The 21,888-nt window shown below is 46.7% G+C and overlaps 1 protein-coding gene across 1 annotated transcript in view; it reads left to right on the forward strand.

The window, feature by feature from the left end:
* Window positions 1–299: 299 nt before the first annotated feature.
* The window catches only part of LOC116943591 (transforming growth factor-beta-induced protein ig-h3-like), a 53,654-nt gene continuing 32,065 nt past the window's right edge, over window positions 300–21,888 (forward strand). The window contains exons 1-7 of the mRNA XM_032956559.2: window positions 300–601; window positions 4,857–4,955; window positions 8,720–8,784; window positions 9,533–9,690; window positions 11,483–11,647; window positions 16,858–17,004; window positions 20,504–20,645. Coding sequence (XP_032812450.2) covers window positions 453–601; window positions 4,857–4,955; window positions 8,720–8,784; window positions 9,533–9,690; window positions 11,483–11,647; window positions 16,858–17,004; window positions 20,504–20,645 — 925 coding nt within the window. The 5' untranslated portion in view covers window positions 300–452. The remainder of the gene's footprint in view (window positions 602–4,856; window positions 4,956–8,719; window positions 8,785–9,532; window positions 9,691–11,482; window positions 11,648–16,857; window positions 17,005–20,503; window positions 20,646–21,888) is intronic.

Here is a 21,888-nt window from a genome sequence, read left to right on the forward strand (position 1 = left end):
AAAGAAACAAAAGTTGCGAGGCCTTTGGGTGGAGCGAAGGGGTCTCTAATAAGATCCCAAATATTTCCCTAAAATTTTACACACACACACCATCCCACCCATGCTCTCTTTCCTACCCTACCCCCCAACTCACAATCTCACCCACTCCCTACTAACACCCTCCCCCTCTCCCGCCTCACCATACATCCCTGGAGAAACTTCAAAACCCCTTCCCCTCCTCTTCCAACGCTGCAAACAACGCCCCCCCCCCCAACCTACTCACACCCCACCAACCCCCCCCCCTAACCAATCCCACCAGCGTTAACGCACACATAAAAGTGGAGGAGCCAGTGAGCCGTGCTGTTAATTTGGGTGAACGGGACCCAGGAGGTTCTTGGTACCACCACTTGGACTGAGGACAAAAAACATTGTTGTTGTTTTTTTTTTCTTCCACTAGCTCAGTAACATTAACGATGGGGTATGCAAGCGCACTTCGGAGTGTGTCTGTGGCCCAGCTTGGCACCTTACTGCTGCATCTCCTGCTGCTGCTGCCCAACGGGGATGCGAGCCCCTACTTCAACCGCCTGCTGCTACACAGCCGCATCCGAGGCAGGAGCGAGGGGTAAGCGTGATGAGCGAGTGAGGCATTGGGCTGCCCCGGGATTCTGGTGTTTGCCACCGTTTTGGCAACGAGGAAAGTGACTGCCATGGGTCTTACCACCTGTTCTCATTTTCCCAGGATCGTCCTCTTTTTGAGGAAGCTGTTTTCTTGGAAAATCTGTCAATCTTCGCAGGACAATAAAGGTCCAGATTTTTCTAAGTTGCATAATAAAAAAATGTTTATTTAAATACACCACTCAAGACAATGCACTTGCGTGTGGTTAGCCGCTATTCTGGTCTTGTAATATGTCCTGTTTTTTTTATACCTCCGAGTGTGGCACGAAAAGAATGACCGTGCACCATGGATATGCAGTGAGTTTCCAGAATGACCGTGCACTATGGATATGCAGTGAGTTTCCAGAATGACCGTGCACCATGGATATGCAATGAGTTTCCAGAATGACCGTGTACAATGGATATGCAGTGAGTTTCCAGAATGACCGTGTACAATGGATATGCAGTGAGTTTCCAGAATGACCGTGTACAATGGATATGCAGTGAGTTTGCATGGCAAATTGGATTAAATTTATTCTATTCACGTATTTTTTTCTTTTAAATTAAGTGTATTTTTAAAAATCCACAGAACAAATGAAAATGTAAAAGTTATTCGATAAATGTGATTCGATTCATGAACAGTATAAATAAATATATCACCTTCACATTTTGTTGAATGCATTTCGGATATTTTAAGTTGAAATGAAGTAAACAAAATTTGATGGATTCCATCCAATTACACACAGATGATTAGGAACACAGACTAAAACAATACATGACTCACTGTACACAATGCCAGTAGTGACCACCCCACGTGCTAGTGTCAGGCTAATGCCAGTTAAGCATAAATCATTTGTTTTTGGAAAATGGAAAGTTCGCAGTGTTTCTCTGTTGTGAAATCATGATTGATTTTCACGTTGTAATTTTCTCTGGATAGCTTGATATCGTGCCAGCCCGTTTCCCCAACAATACCTGGCACTATTCATTTTGTTAATTCTCTTTTCCCTGTTTCCTTCGGTATGGTTCTGGAAAAATGCTTTGGAATTTCTCAGCTTACTTGGAGCCCAGTTGGTAAGCGGGGTTTTGGGAAGTGGTCGATTGTGTTAAAATGGAAAATGTCATATTACTTGGTCACATTATTGGAGTGTATTTTATCTGGGTCACCATTATAAATGAACCGTGCTCTTTGATGGATCTCATTGCCCTGCTGCCTGGAGAGCTTGCCAGCGCTGATGCCATTATTGAATTTCCTTACTGCCTTGATTTTACTTGTTTATTTTGTTGCCATTTCCTCAAGTGTTATTCCAACTGTGCTATCAGGATCATGCTGGGTGACAAACTGGTCACGTCGAAATCCTCACGGAGCATTCCATCACGCCCGTGTGTTAAAGTAAAGGCTCCTTGAAGCAGATGTCACAGAACAGTTTCTCAGATCCCCTCTAGACCCTGTTAAACAAACACTAAAGGGCACATTTTCCCACTTAACCTGCTGCAGAGAAATGTCCATCGCCTGGCAGTCAAAGCAACATTTTTCTTAACTCAAAACAAGTGGGGAAAAAAAACACAAATTATAAAGTGATGGGGGATTTTTTGTTGTTGTGCAGTCATTGGTGACGTGGCTGAGACCATCACCTCGCTAGCCTTGAGAACCCAGTTAAACCAAGTGTAACTGAGACCCGGATTCAAACCCAGGATCTCATCGGTGCCAGCTCAGTGCTCTGACCCCAGGGTCACTCAGCCACCACTTGCTCCCATATCATCTGCATTGCTTTAAATTGGCCCTTTGTATTAGTGTTTTTTTGTCTCTTGTCCCGTTGTGTATATTTCATCATCAGTTATTCATGAATCAAGCCAATCCATTTGTTTTTGAGTGCAGATACAACATCTAACATGCTCGTTTTTTGTTTTCCAACGAGCAGCTCGCACGTCCTTTGGACTTGACTGTCTGTCCGTCCCTTCCTCCAGCCAGCTAGCCAGCCAGCAAAACTTGTTTGATGAGAGGCATTCAATGAAAAAAATATCTTAAAAAATAAACAGAAATATACGTGTTTTTTTATCTAAACTGCATTAACAGTAACTTGCATATACTATGATAAAGGGCTTCAAAATAAGCCATGCTGTAGATGAATGAAACTCTTAATTATTTCAGCTTAAAACTTTTAAACTACTCCTGGCATATATATATACGCAGGACACATATATCATTGCATATTTTATATAGCGTGTGTACATCTTCGTATACAAATACTAAATATGTACATACATTCATACAGATAATCCTTGAAAGGAAACCCCATGAAAACTACATTATGCAATTAATGTTTAACTGGCAACAAACGGTCAAAATCTTACGATGTCTGTAACATTAATCAACTGAAGGGTCACAGTTTTGAGTTCATTAATTATTCGGACGGCTCGTGCTATGTTAGCGAAAACGACGCTTTCAAAATGTTAATTTGAGGTTATTTTTATGGGGAGTGATTTACGAGAGCATCTGGAATTGTTATGGGCCCACAACCAAGGGGGCTTTGAAAATGTCTCCAGCTTCAAGTTCTCCCCTTCATGTGTAATCGCCTTATGCAATCGCACCCACAAGCCAAAGATCCCCCATAGAGCCTTCACAGACTGTCGGAGCAAGTGCTGCTCGCTAGCATACATGAAAGTCCGCACGTCACCCGCGGTGTCCACGTCGCCAGCACCACACCCGGCTGCCTTTGTGTTCCCCAGTGCTGATGGTTACGCACCACGGCCGGGTGCTCATTTAAGGTTGAGTCGGCCTAGGGGAGGCCCAGGACCGGTTCAAAGATTCACCGCCGTTATTGGCCATGAGCGGGAATCAAACTCGTGTTGACGGGTTCGTAGCGCCGCGTGCTAACCACCGCACTAGCGCTCCCCACAATTCCATCAGGACACGTGTACATACGCACCAAGTTTCCATTGTGGGATTTCAGTTTTGGCTCTGAGAAATAAGAGCTCAAATATGAAAACTATTCAAGGGTTCCTCGGTTAGGGTTATTATGGTCACATTCCCTATGGAAAACAAACTTCCAAGGTTCTGACTTTTAAAGTAAAAAAAAATCTTCGAATGACATTTGTGGAAAAGCGTTTTGCATTCCTATCAAACTCTGAAGCAACTTTTTTTTTATTTGGCTGACAAGGTGATGTACAGCTGTGATCCATGCACTCGAATGTAGGGTTCGTGGATCACGCCAAGCTAGAACCATTACAATATAACTCCTCTCATATGCACCTCGCAACTCCTATTGTCCACAATTATCGCCGTTTTCTTTTTGTCCCCATCCTGCATATCCCAAAAAACGGATTCCCATTAACATCACTGACAATTATGATCCGCAGTGTTGGTCCCCCTGCATAACTGAGTTGTTCTGTGCTGTGGGCATTAGAAACCCACCTTCATGGCAACGAGGTGCCGGCACAAGGTAGTACAGCAAGCGGCGTAGAGACAGGCGATCGATTTTAGTCTCCTCTCGTGCGTGGGATTATCTCCAGGGATTCCAGATTATTTCCACGTACAACAAAAACACTCAACTAAAATACAAAAAAAATACTCCTGAAGAATTCTTGATACTCAGTGAGGTGTTTCGAAGACAAAGATCCCCCGCAAAGCCTTTGCAGACTTTTTTGCGGCAAGTGCCGTTAGCGAGCACCTATGAAGGCCCGCACGGCACACGAGGGTGTGGCAAGGCCAACACCACGCCCGGCCGCCTTTGTGTACACAGTGGCGATGTTTACACACCGCACCAGGTACTCATTTGAGGCTGAGTCGACCTAGGGGAGGCCCAGGACCGGTTCAGATAATCGTGACTGGTGTTGGCCGTGAGCGGGAATCGGTAGGTGTCGCTAGGTACAGTGATGTACATACATCACTATTGACTGTTAATAGTGTCTATATTCTGGGGGAGTAGTGGCACAGCCGTTAGCAGTGACGCACGTTTCAATCCCCGGCCACGACTAACGTCAGGGGGCGAGTCACCTCTCTAAACCCGCGCTCTGGGCACTCCTCCGCCTTCATAAAACCACGCTTGCCCAGCGCGGTGAAGTATGGTCAGGCAACCCCCATGACTGACCACGGCGTGGGAAAGAAAGTCCTTCATTCAGCAGTGGATTGACGACGGGGTGTATAAATATAATTTTTGACAGCTTGGAAAGTTCCCGTCCTTGAGGTTGGAGGCCATCCGGCCCATCTGCGTGCGTCCCCACAGGGCCAACACGTGTGCCGTGCAGCAGATTGATGGCACGAGCAAGCGCTACTTCTCTTCGTGCAAGTCCTGGTATCAGAAGAAGATCTGCGGCAAGCCGACGTAAGGAGGGCTGGGGAGGCAGTCGGTTGGGGAGGGAGCAATTCACATGACACGAACAGCTTACGTGTGTGTGCACATTGCACGTAGTTGTATGCTGTTTTTGTTTAATGACTGGTATATTAACAAAAATGAAATTAATGAAGCAAAGAAATGGGCTGCATTGGCAGTCGTACACAAACTTGATTAAAACAAATCACCGTATTCTTCATTAACACTGCCTTATATTTAATCAGTGCTATATGTGCACACATTTGTTGGTAGCATCAATAGCTATTGTCATCTTAATATGTATTGTTGAGTTTATACGGTTTTTTGTTAATCAATGTATATTCACGGAAAATGTGCTTCGATATCGATTAAGCATTCATCACGTCAACTTTATTTTAAATGACCCGACTTTCTAATGGCTCCACGAACGAGCAAAGTGAGATTATCCAATTCTAAATCGATCAATTTATTTACCCGTGTCTCTCCGCTCCGAAGAATGGCTGTTGGCAAAAGAATGCCACCCAACCCATATGATGTTATATAAGAGTTCAAAACAAATGCGTCAGGTTGTTGTTGATTTGAATTTGTTTATATGCAACTCACATGCTAACAAGGTTGTACTGAGCCACTGAGTCACTGGGAATTTGCTCAGCGAGCTAGTTCTGGACTTGGGTCATCCTAAAATTGGCCAAACTTGAATCTCAACCGCCAGTTATTTATATTGGGCTAAGCCTGCTATGGCAAAACTCCAAGTCTGGCTTATGAGGCAAATGCCTGCTTGCCTGATTCCCCAGTCAAAAACCGTGGCCGTTAATTCATGCCACCGGCTTAACCTTTCAAAAGTTATCAGGATTTACACGCTACTGAAGTAAAAGCCAGCAGCAGCATATATATAACTACAGCACTGACCAACAAAGTTAACGTCTTCAACAACAGGAGCACGACTGAATTTCTCCAGAAGTATTTTCTGTGACTCCCCAATTCTCTGCACCCTATCACATCCACCCCGCTGGAGCGGGGGGGTGGGTGAGAGAAAAATGTTTTCCAGAGCTCAGCCCCAGATGAAATTAAAGACAATAATGACACATGCCGCGTGAGCCTCTGCGACAGTGGCTGTGGTGGTGAAGACTGGAAGCTAGCTGCACTCGCCATTTCGAACTAAGACACGTATTTCTGAAACGAGTAATTATTAAAATCAATCATTCCTTGGCATTGTCAGCTCGTGGCTTGACCTGGCTTTCCCTGAAGGATGGAGGTTGCTGAATGTTTTATACACACACATATATCATCAATGTGTTATGGGAGGGGTTGCAATGTGGGTGGAGGTGCAATGGTTAGCGTGCTGCACTGACAACCGAGCAACCAATGTTTGAATCCTGGCCATGGTTAACATCAATGGCAAATGATAGCTGAATCGGGCATGTGCTCCCCACATCACCAGCCTGCACTGAGCAGCGTGGCTCAACTTATGAGGCATGGAGGAGGCATTCAGCTATCAGTGGATGACAAATAATTGTGAATGTTCACTTTCATTATTAATTATGTCAATGTGTACAAGATTGCCTGCATTTTTTTGCCAGCGGACGTAACAAAGACATTTAATTCCACGCGTTACAATGCAGTTCTGTAGTGTCAAATGTTTATTTATTCGCAATACTTTGTTATACAGCGCCCTGGGATGCTCCGCATGAAGAGCGCTATACACACATACACACGCAGAATATATTGCATTGTACACAGGGCCGGATTAAGATTTTGTAGACACACCTGGGCTGCAGGTACCGTGAGGCCCCCAGTCATATTTTCAAAAGGAAAACAAAGTTATAGAAAAAAATATTTTTTACAAGGCTAACAACAAATACAATTCAGCATTCACAAACGAAATAACTTTTCACTTTATCTCTGGAGGCCCTCCAGCTAGCGGAGGCCCCTTGGGCTGCAGTCCCTAAAGCCCCGTGCCTTAATCCGGCCCTGATTGTACACCTGGGTTGCCCTGTACGATTTGGCCATCAACTCGCACCGAGACGAATCCAGCAGGTTGAAAACCCAGCACGTGATGGTCAGGACCCGAATACTGCGACCAGGGACGTGCTAACGGACGGGTTAGCGTCCGTGATAGGCAGTATCGCGTCTCACCATCACGGTTCAGAGGCCTGCCCTGGTTTGTAGCCTCCCCAAACACAGAGCTGAGGAGTCTCGACACGTTCCGCCTGGGGCGCGAGTGGGACTGGGAAGGGCTCTGGAGACAGACATGCAGCAGCAGCAGAGCGGAGAGCAAATAAAATGGTAACATGTGGCCCGCGTCTAGACATCAAAGGCGCGCGCCGCGTTGGGGAGAACCGCCTTTCCGATTTCTTTGCACCCGGGACACAGGGCGGATTGCAATCCACCGTTACCATGCCGACTGCATAAATGTAGGCTATGTAAACCTCGGGGGGTGGGGGGGGGGTATGAATCTTATTATTATAATCGTTAGAGTTCGACATTTTCGTACGAACCGAGCAAGCAAGATGAGCCCGACCCTCGTCCCATCTCTGCGCCCCCCCACGTAGTTCTGGTGGGGGGGGGGGGGGTTCATTCCGTCGGCGTGAGCGGCGGGTGATATTTTATTATATTTTACCGAGTGATATTTTATGATATTTTACCGCGTGGTGCTTTATCGAGTGAAATGGTTTCCCCCCCCCCCTTCGAGATTTCATAGCTTGAAATGGAATTCCACCGATGATGGTGCACATACGGCATGTTATGCTTTTTAATAATTGCGCCGAGCAGTGGCGACACGTTAAACGCACAATGTTAGAATTTTAACGTATAATGAGATGTGTTTTTTGTGCGGTGCTTAATTTTCTGCACGCCGCACACAACATCCAATCTACCCGTCGCTATGACTATGGTTACTAGTCACATGTCTACTCCTTTCTACCAGCGAGCATGGACACTATTCATTGATAAATTAAGCTGGTTTATGATGTTAAATTAGCCTTCTGTGGTCATTTGTAATGTATTGATATTTTTGTAACAAAAAAGTGATGTCTGGCCAGCTACAATTCATCAAAATGTCACAGGGGCGTTATCTGGAGAATTGCGAGCTAAGAGTGATATTTTATTTTTGTTCAGCAGGCTAGCTGCCGATATATGCAACAAATAAATGTGTTAATACAAATGACGAGTTTTCGGTTTGAACACGTATATGGCAAAACGAAATGTTGTACCATAAAAAAAATCTTAAAACCCAGCTGAAGAAATTGCTTCCACCATCAACAAACTTGCTGTAACGAGCAGAATCATTGCGCTGCGCATTCATCCTCACTACAGTCGGCAGGGGGGAGTGTTCCTCCTCTTTACAAGCTGAAGGAATAAACCCTGCTATTTTTTGTACTCAATAAGTGCATTTATCAGTCTTGCCACTGAAAGGAGCTCGAGTATTTCTCACTGCACAGCCTATGATCGAGTAGGGATAGCGTGACTGGCATGGGGCCCCTGGTGCAAGGGATGAAATGGGGGTACGGTGAGCTTGGGCTCGATCCAATTTCCCCTCTCTTCATAGCCCAGCTTCTGGACTCCTCCGTCCCGTGGACCACGGCCGCAGTTGCACCGCCTTCACACTCGTCAGCTAAGCCACTGGCAACATACTCTGCACGGAACTTTATTGTCATCTTTAATTTTACTAACAAATAATGTGACATCCCCTTGGCATTGGTGCACGTTGTATTTTTGTTTTTGTCGTGACATTTATTTATTTTATCAAAGCTGGATTGTCAATGTTTTATTCATAGAACTGTGAGCTATGAATGCTGCCCTGGATTCATTTCGATTGAGGGAGAGAAAGGATGCCCCGCAAGTGAGTTGAACAAGCTGCACCGCCCTTCACGAACATTGGGTTCTAACTGTGCGGGTGCTGTTTCACAAGCTACGTGTGCCTCTTGTATACAGCTGAGAGAACAGCGCGTTTCAAAGGGCCTTGGGAAGAACTTAGAAGCACTTAAGACATAAAAACGCTATACGAGGCTTCAAGTAATTGACGGGGTCTGCTTTGGCAACATTGGACTTTTGTGCCAAATATAAAAAAACACCAACCATGCACACAACTATTTTATTTACTTGAAACCATGGAGCAGTGGATTAGCATAGTTTGGGAATTGGATGCCTGTAATATAGCACGTTTGTGCTAACGATTGTTGGATCTCGTATGTTTCAGACTCTTAATCCCACAGCGCCCCAGGATGACCAAGAAATGGCAGTGCAGCAATTGGTCCATTAATTCCCTCGGCAATGAGCAATGACCTCTTGAGTGCTATTGCCACGTGCCACATGGATTATTTTCCTCCGAGGACTACGGTTTCTTCCCACATGGCAAAGGCGCTCTTTAAAAAAAAAACACACCTAATTATTCAACCAAGACAGCGGCTTTGGGCATGCTGGCTCCGTACGTTGCCATCATGACACAGTACGATGGCATCGTATCGTGCCATGATGGCAACGTACGGTTCCATGCTGGGATCGTACTGCGCCATGCTGACACGCATACAATCGCGGTTGATCTTGACCTGCACTCGTCTGTGTGCGCGTGTGCCTCGCGCGTTGCACAGTCGCGCCGCTGTCCAACGTGTTCAGGACCCTGGAGACCGTGGACGCCACCGCCACGCAGGAATACTCCCAGCGCGCCGAGCTACGCGGCGAGCTGGACGGGCACGCAACCGTCACCTACTTCGCCCCGCAAAACGAGGGGTGGACGGAGCTGCCCACGGTAAGCGAGCCTCACAACAAGCGCCACCACCACCGCCGCCACCACCACACACAAGACAAAGATCCCCCCCCGCCCGGTAGAGCCTTAACAGGCTGTTGGGTCAAGTGCTGTTAGCGAGCACCCTATGAAGGGCGGAACGGAACACGAGGTGGTTGGTGGCCTAGCACGATGTTTTCACACCGCACCAGGTACTCGCTTGAGGCTGAGTCGACCTAGGGGAGGCTCAGGACCGATTCAGATAATCGTCACTGGTGTTGGTGGCCGTGAGTGGGAATCGAACTCGGGTCGCCAGGTTCGTAGCGCAGCGAGCTAAACGCCACGCCACCGCTCCCCACCGCTCCCCACCACACAGCACTTCCCAAGCTGCTACCCCCACCCCATCCTCCCCGATGCTGCTTCTTTCTGGAGCCCAATCCACAGGGCATGGCACTCATGGCCGTGGCATTGCGGCCAGGTTACAAGTGGGAGCTATCAGCTGTAACAAATTTGTCACATACGATGTGGCGATAATAACAATGAGTAATAACAGTAATTACGGGGGTGGAGCGTAATTAGCACACTGGATTTGCAATCCAAAGGTCGCTCCATCGATCTCCCACCGTGGCAGTTGAAGCAATGGGCACGTTTCTTAAATCCTCAAGTCTCTGTCCACCCAGAAATGTAAGTGCGTACGAAGGCATAACGCTCAAAGCCTCACACGGATAGATTAGATTGCTGTCCAGAATATACCCGAGTCAGCTCGAACACTGAGCCTACAACACCCCTGGTATTCCACGGCAGTCTCCCATCCAAGTATTAACGAGACGCAAACTCTGCTCAGCTTCCAAGAGTTGACACGATGGGGCACATTCGAGGTGATTTGGCAGTAGGTGTATAACCCCCTTTGGAGTGCATCGCAACTCGCAATAATGAGATTCCAAGATCAAATCCCAGCCAGGGGTCAACCAACTCGGCCCACCTGCCATGGCATTTCCCCTGTTAATTCATTTCCAATCAGTTCTTAGTATCCTGGGATTTGCATGTCACCGTGCGTGATTAATGGGAAACATTCGTTTTCAATTCTCCGAGAAGGAAACATTGCTCCTTGGTGCGGTTATTGTGAGACGCCAGGCAAACTGCGTGTGCACCGCATGTGGCGTGATCTCTCTCTCTCTCTCTGCGTGTGGGTGCGTGCGTGCGTCCACGTGCAACGGTGTCTCGCTCCCCAACCAACCTCCCGGAGCGTGAGACCTCGTTGAATGTGGAGGCGTGCAACAAGTGACGGGGGTTGTTGGGTGGGTGGGTGGGTGGCACGACACCGCCAAATTTAAACAAACGCTGAACCAGATGAGTGACGGTTTCATCTGCTTTTGGCTACCACGTATTCTGCTCGAGCTCTCATTGCGACGCCCACCACTAAATTATCGTAATTCATGCGTGAATATTTTATTTTTGACTCGACTATAACGTATTTCACGAAGAGGGCTCATCTTTCAGGAGGAGGCGGGGGGGGGGGGGGGTCAGCCCCCTTCAGCCCCTCCCCTCCTTCCTCTCCAATGCTTCTGGGCTGTCAGTTTCTCTCCTGCTCTCTCTCTCACACTCACCTATCCCAAAAGACAAACATCCCCCGTGTAGCACCTTAACAAGACTGTTTGAGCAAGTGCTGTTAACGAGTAGCACCTATGAAGGTCGGCACGGCACGCGAAGAGGGTTGGAGTGACCAGCGCCACGCCCGGCCGCCTTTGTCTCCCTATAATGGCGATATTTTTTTACCTGTCCCCAACAAACGCACGCACGCGCACGATGTCTCCAGGAAGTCTTGGACGCGCTGGTCAGCAACGTGAACCGGGAGTTGCGGAACGCCCTCTACTACCACATGGTAAACCGCAGGCTCCTGGCCAGTGACCTCAAGCACGGCAGCACGCTGACCTCCATGTACGAGAAGCTCGGCGTCATGGTCCACCACTACCCCAACGGGGTGAGTGGCAAAACACCACAGCACACCGTGTCAACCCACACGGTTTACCCACCCGTATTCTTGTACAGGGAAATTGGGTTTCCAGATCCACACGGCGCACAGCCGTTTCAATACGGGCAAAAAATACATACAAGTGTGTGTGTATTTGTTTGTGTTTCTCCCTTGTGATGGAACTTTGTTGGATGAACGTTGATATTTATAAGGGCACGGAATGACCAATGAGGTCTGAATTGGTCTGTAATAAGATGGGGCACTGATAAGGAGTCGACAGCTATGGAACACGTCTCTGAGAGATGCGGTCACATTCCAAATTCGATTTGTAACTGTGATCGTCGCCTGTGTAGGATCGATGATTCGACGTCAATTTGCCATTTCATTGAGCGACTACTACTGTGTGGTGTTATTTTGGTGTCGTCTAGGACCGTTTTGTCGTTGTTTTGCTGCCTTGCATAATCTTGATAAATCTGACTTATGTAATGAATGTATTTACTATTGATGTGTAGAGACTTGATTACCTTTGTATCGATCTTGCACTTCTATCGAGTTCTTTCGATTGTTTGCTGTTGTAACTTGCTGACCCGCCCCTACTGTACATCTGTGAAAAAGAGCTTCATCGTCTAAATTCATTGTCCAAATAACAATTCTGATAGACAGTACTGTATTTGAAAAAAGTGGCGTTTTTTTTTACTTTTGCACCACGGAGAGCGATTTGGCAGTTATTCAGTTGAACGAGTCCATCTATGTTCGGAAAAGAGGAGGGGAGAGACGAAAATAATGGATGCGATCTGAAAGCCACCGTAAGCGTGAACAATCAATTAAGACCCGAAATGGTTTATCAAATCCTTCCAATGATTGCTAAGCCAGAATCTATCTTCTTGGTTGAAATTGTCTCTGTGTTTGTATATGTGGACAGCCTCATGAACGAATCTTTCACGGTAGCCAGATGGCTTGCAAAGAACCTCTGCCTTGGAGAAGTCAATGTCATGTGAGCCTACTGAATTTTAACAGTGATCTGCCACGGCCGAGGTGTTGGTCCTACCGTATTTTAGGTCTGCTTTGTGTTCATGAATGCGGTCCGAGACATGTCATTTGGTTTCTCCAATGTAACTACTACCACAGAGGCAACTTAGTTTGTAGACGCCAGGGTACTGTATGTCCGGAATCACATCTTTTACAGACGGAACCAGATCACGGATTTTATGTAATGTGTTGAATCGGACCTGGATCTTGTGTTTATTCAAGATTTTGGAGATCTTTTTTGTGATCCCCGCAATGTAGGGTAAAATGATGGTTTTGAAAGGCTCCTCAAGAGGGTCCTTCTTCATGGTTGGAGTGATAGCTTTGCGGATTGTGTAGGCGGACTACCCATTAGCCTTAAGAGCTTGGTGTACGTGCTTGAGTTCACTGGCTATGAGTTCCTGGCCGAATATGCATTGGGCTCTATGGTGCAGACTCTTGATGAGGGAATTCTTCTGGGATGGATGGTGGTGGGAATCCGGTTTCAGGTAAGCATTCGTATGGGTAGCTTTTCTGTAGACAGAGTGGCTCATTGAACCATCAGGTCTCTTTTTTATTAGAACATCCTAAAAAGGTAGCTTGCCATCTTTTTTGACTTCCATAATAAAAATATAAAACAATAAAATTCTCACGACGTTTTATTATTTTATTGTTTCCCTTCTACGTGACTTTACCGAAAGAACCAAGAATATGAATCCCTGCAGTCACAAAAGCTTTAAATCAAAATTTAACCACCTCTACGGGGAGGGTTTCCACATAACTTTGAGATCCTTCAACAAACTCCGGGATAAGAAGGCTCAACTGATCGAGTCTCTCACCTTTATGAAGAGATGCCGCAACTCTGGGGTAATACCAATCGCATTTACAATGACCGCTGCTGATGTAACTTCTTCTCATGTGAAACGAATTCTTTCCAGAACTAGCTTAGCTCTTATCTCAGAGAAAATCAGACTTATACGCACCGAACTAAATCAGTTAGACAAGACACTCTACAAATCACACTTATCATTGACGGCAGCAATGTCTACATCGGATTGGGAACATGTAGACAATATTACTGCCTCTTTAGCTACCACTATGTCGACCAAATGTAAGAACAACCTGATTTACAAATTTAACCTCCTCTCCAACAAAAGACCGGACCCACACACCAAAAAGATAGACGTTAACAAAGTCGTAATTAATCGCAGTAACAGTTCTATTTCCGATGGTTTGAAATCCGTTTTAGCTAAAGAGCTAAACTTTGCAGTCACACCTAAACACGTACCAGTTAATGATATCATTGCCCAAGTAGACGTGGTTCTCAAGGGCCTGGGTCACATCGCTGCAGACATAGCAAGATCTGAAATCGCTGCAACCCTCAAAAACGCTAAGATGCCAGCTAACAACCTCAGAAAAGATGAGCGTTTTGAATTATATAAATTAAAAAAGAGGGATGACATTGTCATCCTCTCAGCCGACAAGGGCAATGCCACTGTCATCATGGATAAAATTGAATATAACAACAAAATTCAAGAATTACTCAACGATGACAGCTATACAAAAATAAAAAGAGATCCCACCAACAGCCTCGTCATACAAACTAACAAAATCATTTCTGATTCAACCGCGTTAATTGATCAAACCAAACCGTTCTCATTGAAACCTTCTGCTGCCAGGCCACCAAGATTATACGATTTACCAAAAATACATAAAGTAGATACACCCCTTTGTCCCATCGTCTCTACTATCAATTCCCCCACCTACAAACTGGCTCGTTTTCTGTCTGAAATCCTGCGGCCTTTCACTGGAAAAACCACCTCTGCGGTACAAAATTCTACTCACCTGGTATCGACAATCACGGGTATTTCCCTGTCCCCAGACGACCTGTTTTGATGTAGTTTCCTTACTCACCAAAGTTCCTGTACCTGACACCATCGCAATCATTGAAGACTTGGTTCATCAAGGACTAAACACTGAGGTACCCCCCCTGGTGAGACACTGCTTAACCAATATATACTTCACTTGGAATGGAACTTTCTACAAACAAACTGAGGGCACCCCAATGGGCTCCCCCCTATCTCCGGTTGTAGCCAACATTTTCATGGAGAAATTTGAGACTGAAGCCATCCAGACTGCCACTCTGCGCCCAACCTTATGGAAGAGGTACGTGGATGACACTTTTATCATCTGGCCACATGGCCAGTCTGCTCTAGACCAATTCCTCGACCACATCAATTCCATACACCCAGCCATCAGATTTACCATGGAAGTCGAAAAAGATGGCAAGCTACCTTTTTTGGATGTCCTAATAAAAAAGAGACCTGATGGTTCAATGAGCCACTCTGTTTACAGGAAAGCTACCCATATGGATGCTTACCTGAAACCGGATTCCCACCACCATCCATCCCAGAATAATTCCCTCATAAAGACTCTGCACCATAGAGCCCAATGCATATCCGACCAGGAACACATAGCCAGTGAACTCAAGCACGTACACCAAGCTCTTAAGGCTAATGGTTACTCCACCTACACAATCCGCAAAGCTATCACTCCAACCATGAAGAAGGACCCTCTTGAGGAGCCTTTCAAAACCATCACTTTACCCTATATTGCGGGGATCACAAAAAAGATCTCCAAAATTTTGATTAAACACAAGATCCAGGTCCGATTCAACACATTACATAAAATCCGTGATCTGGTTCCGTCTGTAAAAGATGTGATTCCGGACATACAGTACCCTGGCGTCTACAAACTAAGTTGCCTCTGTGGTAGTAATTACATTGGAGAAACCAAACGACATATCTCGGACCGCATTCATGAACACAAAGCAGACCTAAAACACGGTAGGACCAACACCTCGGCCGTGGCAGATCACTATTATAATTCAGTAGGCTCACATGACATTGACTTCTCCAAGACAGAGGTTCTTTGCAAGCCATCTGGCTACCATGAAAGATTCGTTCATGAGGCTATCCACATATACAAACACAGAGACAATTTCAATCGAGAAGATGGATTCTGGCTTAGCAATCATTGGAAGGATTTGATAAACCATTTCGGGTCTTAATTGATTGTTCACGCTTATGGTGGCTTTCAGACCGCATCCATTATTTTCGTCTCCCCCCCTCTTTTCCGAACATAGATGGACTCGCCCATCTGAATAACTGCCAAATCGTTCTCCATGGTGCTAACGATAAAAAACCGCCACTTTTTTCAAATTGTCTTGCTGTGGTTTTCACACCTGATGATGACTGCTTGTGTTGCAGTCGAAACGTCGTGAGAATCATATTGTTTTATATTTTTATTATATTATTGTTTCCCTTCTACGTGACTTTACCGAAAGAACCAAGAATATGAATCCCTGCAGTCACGAAAGCTTTAAATCAAAATGTAGTACTTTATTTATGAATCTCCTCTTGGCCGCGTTCATATTATCCGCCACATCTGCTCTCTCCAGCCGATAGAGTCAATACAAGAAGCGGTTGATGGTAGCCAGCCCGATACCTTCACCATTACCTCTGGCTTCGCGGCAAGGGGGTCACATGTTTCGTCCGCGACATTATCTCGTACAGCTGTGAAGCACTTGACTCTCTCTGGCCGACAATGCGACCATCCGTTCCTGAACCAAACTGTTGTACGGTTCTAAGGCTGCGTCGTGATCACGGATGTTAACCTTCTGGACACGGGCCACATTGCTCCGAGTGGTTTTCACAAACGCTTGAGGTACAAGGCCAGATTTGGAATAAGGGACGATTTGCAGAATCGTGCAAAAGGGTTTTTTTTGCGTGCCCTCATCACGGCTTCTTAGCCCGCGAATTAATCATAAACATCCCAAGACAAACGTGTGTTGAAAAGTGTACACAGTACGTAGGCTTTCACGACCAATATTATATTTAACAATTGGGAGTTGTTATTTAACGCACGCTGATTCAAGACACCACCAGACCCCGTTGCCTTAAATCCAACGAGAACGCCCGCGCTGTCTCACAACCGCAACTTGCTTTTACTTTTTATATTTTAAACAACTGTAGGTAGTTCGTAAATATATATTTTCGTTATCATTGTTTAGAAGCTTTCTAATGTCGATGTTGCGTTTGAGTGTTGTAATGCGACGACGGCGCCTTTCCAGTGGCGCGTCCGTGCCAGAGAGGTGGCACGGTATGCGAACCAAAAAAAAAATAAGAATTCACTTGACTTGACCCGCGCTGCAGATCATCACGGTGAACTGTGCCCGCCTGCTCAAGCCCAACAACCTGGCCACAAACGGCGTGGTGCACGTGATCGACAGGGTCATCGCGCCGCCCTCCACAAACCTGCGCCAGATCCTCGAGTCGGACGATAACCTGGCCACGCTGCGGGTAAGGGACACCAGGATCCGGCTGGTGGTCACGGGGTTGAAGCGTTTGGAGTTCTAGAATGAAACACTCGAATACATGTCACGGGTGACTCGGGGGATCACGTGCACTGGTACCGCCACCGCTGAGACCCTGGGACCCTGGTCCACAATGCAATAAATATGGGTTTTTATTAAATTTGGAAACATTCTCGCTTTGAGAGCTTATACGCATCAGCTTGACAGCTGTATTATGAACATTCCTTCGCAATAGAGCATGCGGGAAGGGGTGCCCATAGTGTGGATGAAAATAATGTCATTAGCTCCTTCTGCGTCCTGTTCTATACCACAGCGTGATCCACTACTCTGTCAGGGTTCAAAATAGATTCATCTTGCAGCAAAATTGAAGAAAATACTTATTTGAAAATCTTGCAATAGCTCAGCGTGCCCATGAATGGTGCAGCAATGGACACGGTCCGCAGAAGACAAAAATTAAGCAATGTTTGAAGATGTGGAAACTGAATATTAAATGCGTTGCATTATGGGTTGCATGCTTATGGAAAAGGTGTGGCAGCTATACTTCTCGATACAGCCAGGCGCTGTATAACAGCCGAGACTATATACAATTGCAGAGTCTGATCGTTTCACCTCATTCAGGGGTATAAAAGGAAAAATTAAAAAACACAGAATTTTTTCCGGCACCCTAAAGTAGAACTCACCTGAAAACTACCCTTCAGACGCAGTTGGGCTTTCCTGAAGCAACAAAGCAATTGTTTATCGTTTTTATGCCAGTGATAAAACTTACGTGGCCTCAAGCCTGTGCTTCATGTGGCAGCGAGTTTACAAGAAGCAAAGTTCCACGACAAAAAAAATATGCTGCGTTCTGCTGCCAATCCCCTGCGTGTGGCACCCAAGGTCTGCCTCACAGGGCAAACTGACATGGGCCAGCGATTAGAAAGCATTTAAAGTTGTGTACAGATGTAGCCTCTCATAGATCCCACACTAAACCGTGTATACCTCTCCCAATGATACGATACTAAGAACTTCCCCACTCACGTGTATTGTAAGCCATGGTGATGCAAATCTATTACAATCTACCCATACCAGGGGTCGAGAAGTCGTCCATTGGTAAGCACACACTGTGCTCTGAAACGAACTACCTGAGTTCAATTCCCAGCCGTGGCTAGATCCAGTGGTTATTGTTTGGAATGTCTTTCAAACGAATCTTGGGTCAACTTCAACCGTTCAAAATCATTTTATCAACAGTCTTTGTCTACGCTTCTCCGCTTTTTTTAAATCTGATAAGTAAATAGTCTCATCAGGGCGGAGCAGTGGCAAGCTGGCGAGGGCGCTGCGCTATGAACCCGATGACCTGAACTCAAATCTGAGTGACATCTGAAGCAGTTTTGGGCCTCCCTTTATCAACCCACACTGACCCATGCCCGCGACTAACATGACCTTCTGATGCGTTGATTCAGCAACGGATTTATTAATGACTGTACATTGAAAAAAAAATTAACTCCTGAACCATGTTTTAATCATGAGTAAACAGTTTATCTGAACGCGTACTAATGAGAGCTGTTGCATGAGAAAAAAAATATTTAAATGTCAAAAAACGGCATGCCTTAAGAACATCTTGCTTTCCGGTAACTAATCGGGTTATCTGAAGGTCACCATCGGCTTGGAAGTTATTTTACTTCTAAAGCCCCGTCTGTTGTTGTGCCAACATTGCTCAAGTGACACGCGAACGCACGCGCACAAGCACCCACTAAGACGCGCGCACGCACGTACGAGCACTTACCACCTCCTCTGCGGTAATCTCAAATACGTAATGCAACGTAATAATATAATAATACATAATAAGCTGCATATCAATGCACTGCCGTAACAAGGCCTCCCCAAGTCTTTTGGTCACGAGGGGTTGCTTGACCATACCTTACCATGCCTGGCCAGTGTGGGATGGTGAAGCACAAAGAAGAATAGTCAATATAGTAAAATATTTACAAAAATATGTTTCACGCCATGGCCGCTTGTACATTAAAGTCAGGAAGGGTGCACATCACCATTGCCACTATGGGACTGCATCAATGCATGTAGATGTTAACAGCACGTTTTGTAATTATTCTTTAAACCCTAAATTAATAGCAATACACAGAAAAAATGCACGTATAGATTTTAAAACGGTCCCAAAAACACTTTAGCAAAAAAAAGAATAATAATAAGCCGTGATCTGTCCACTGCTGAACGAAGGGCTCGACAAGCCGTCGCCATCTCTCAAAGTTTCGCGACGCTTTCATCGCTCCATGCCCGATGTTTGTCGTTCTCGTGGGCGAGTTCCCTCCTTTGGCTGCCACTCCGTCATTATTCTCGACCACCAAAAATGTCGAAGTGACAAACCTTTGCCGAGCACAGCGATGTAACCACGAGACCACCGGCACTACGTTTAGATCTACACAGGCGCAGTAACACCTTCACTAATTCAATTTCGAACCTCCAGTTGGCACGGTTGGCTCGTACGTTGTGAAAGAAGTTCAACATACATACGGCGCATATCCGACCCGTCAAATATGTGTAATTTCTATTCACGACAGATCTTGCATATCTGACCTCTCCGTGTATCCGCCGATATACCTTAGTCCCCAGCATATCGGATGCGCGACGTGGCACCGCGGTGCAAGTTTATCAACGGCGCGTTCGGTTCTCGAGTGGCCGTCTCTCCCACACTCCCCTGCACACACACACTCCCCCGCACACACACACACTCCCGCACACACACACACACTCCCCCGCACACACACACACTCCCGCACACACACACACACACTCCCCCGCACACACACACACACACACACTCCCGCACACACACACACACACCCGCACACACACACTCCCGCACACACACACACACACACTCCCGCACACACACACACACACTCCCCCGCACACACACACACACACTCCCCCGCGCACACACACACACACCCGCACACACACACTCCCGCACACACCACACACACACACACACACTCCCCCGCACACACACACACACTCCCCCGCACACACACACACACACACCCGCACACACACACACACTCCCGCACACACACACACACACACTCCCCCGCACACACACACACTCCCCCGCACACACACACACTCCCGCACACACACACTCCCGCACACACACACACACACACACTCCCCCGCACACACACACACACTCCCCCGCGCACACACACACACACCCGCACACACACACACACTCCCGCACACACCACACACACACACACACACTCCCCCGCACACACACACACACTCCCCCGCACACACACACACACACACCCGCACACACACACACACACACTCCCGCACACACACACACACTCCCCCGCACACACACACACTCCCCCGCACACACACACACTCCCCCGCACACACACACACACTCCCGCACACACACACGCACTCCCCCGCACACACACACACACTCCCCCGCACACACACACCCGCTGTGCGTTCTCCAGGCTGCAGTGGCAGAGGCTGGCCTCCTGGACGACCTGGAGAAGGACGGCGCCGTCACTTTCTTCGCTCCGACCAACGAGGCCTTCGAGAAGCTCCCCACTGAAGTTCTGCAGAGGATCTTGTCCGATCCCATTGCACTGAAAGGTAGAGGAATCACTCCAGCGATGTCCTACCAGACAGTCTCGTCCCTTCACCTGATGAAGGCCACTTGTGTTGTGGCCGAAACGTCGTGAGAATATCATTGTGTTATTTTATTTTATCAATGTATTATTTTATTCTCATTCTACGTGACTTTACCGAAAGAACCAAAGAAGATAGAGGAATCTTGTTTAAATAAAAAAAGTCGCCGCCATCTACGCTTTCCTAATTAATATTACTTTAAAGGGTTTAGTTTGCAGGCCCTTGTCAATGCACTTCTGGGTGAAAACCTCTCCACACCGTTTTGGCCGTGATGGTTTTTTGACCATACTTCACCACGCTGGTCAGTGCAGGCTGGTGAAGAGGGTGGCCAGCATGGGCGGAGTTTGCGGGGGGGGGGCACGGGAAGTCAAGCCCCCCCCCCCCCCCCAATAAAGAAGTCAAACTCCAACTAAGGTGACCAGGACAGGTTCAGATATCGCTGGCCAACAATGTTAGCCGTGGCTGGGAATCGAACTCATGGCCAGGGTCCCATTGCTCCACTCCGAAGGTGATGGATGCCATTGTTAAAATGCCAAGTACCGCCATTTAGTCTCAGATATCGTCGGTACAAGCGTTGTTAGCGATCACCTGTTCAGGATGGCAACGATAAACGCGCGCCGTCTGTGTCGCGGCGGACGTCAAAAGTTCCCGTGACATTATTCGAAAATCAGAGAGAGCAGTCACTGTCCAAATTTGCCAGATTTTAAAAATGACCAGCAGATCACTTAACCGGCTAACAACCACACAGCAACAATGCCCCCCCTAGCTGTAGACGAAACCCGCCTGTGACAACAACGCATTCGTGATGGCCGTTCGCGATGACAAGGACGCGAATACCAAATGTGCAAAGAATTATTATCGTTAATTATTAAGTCTCACTTCTGGATGACATTTGAAGAGCGCTTGACATTAAGTTGCGACGAATAATCCAATCAACGTGGCATGAGGAGTTAAATACAATCCGAACGGTAACCTCCTGTGTGTAAGTGTGCATTGTCGGGAAGCCACTTGAGTGATGCACTTTTAAATCGAGATCTAAAACTGATTTCTTTAGAACAAAATATTTTGTGTTTAGTTTGTCCCCCCCCCCCCTCCCCACACCTCCAATTAGCACGGTTGGCTATGTACGGTGCGAAAAAAGTTCAAGGATTGGCGGCTGTGCGATGAGCAGATCGCACTTCGCCGCATTCGCAAAAGGGCCGACTCG

Source organism: Petromyzon marinus, chromosome 18 (genome assembly GCF_048934315.1).
Source record: "Petromyzon marinus isolate PM22_M1 ecotype Great Lakes invasive population chromosome 18, UKy_Petmar_22M1.pri1.0, whole genome shotgun sequence".
In the NCBI taxonomy this organism is placed as follows: Eukaryota; Metazoa; Chordata; class Hyperoartia; order Petromyzontiformes; family Petromyzontidae; genus Petromyzon; species Petromyzon marinus.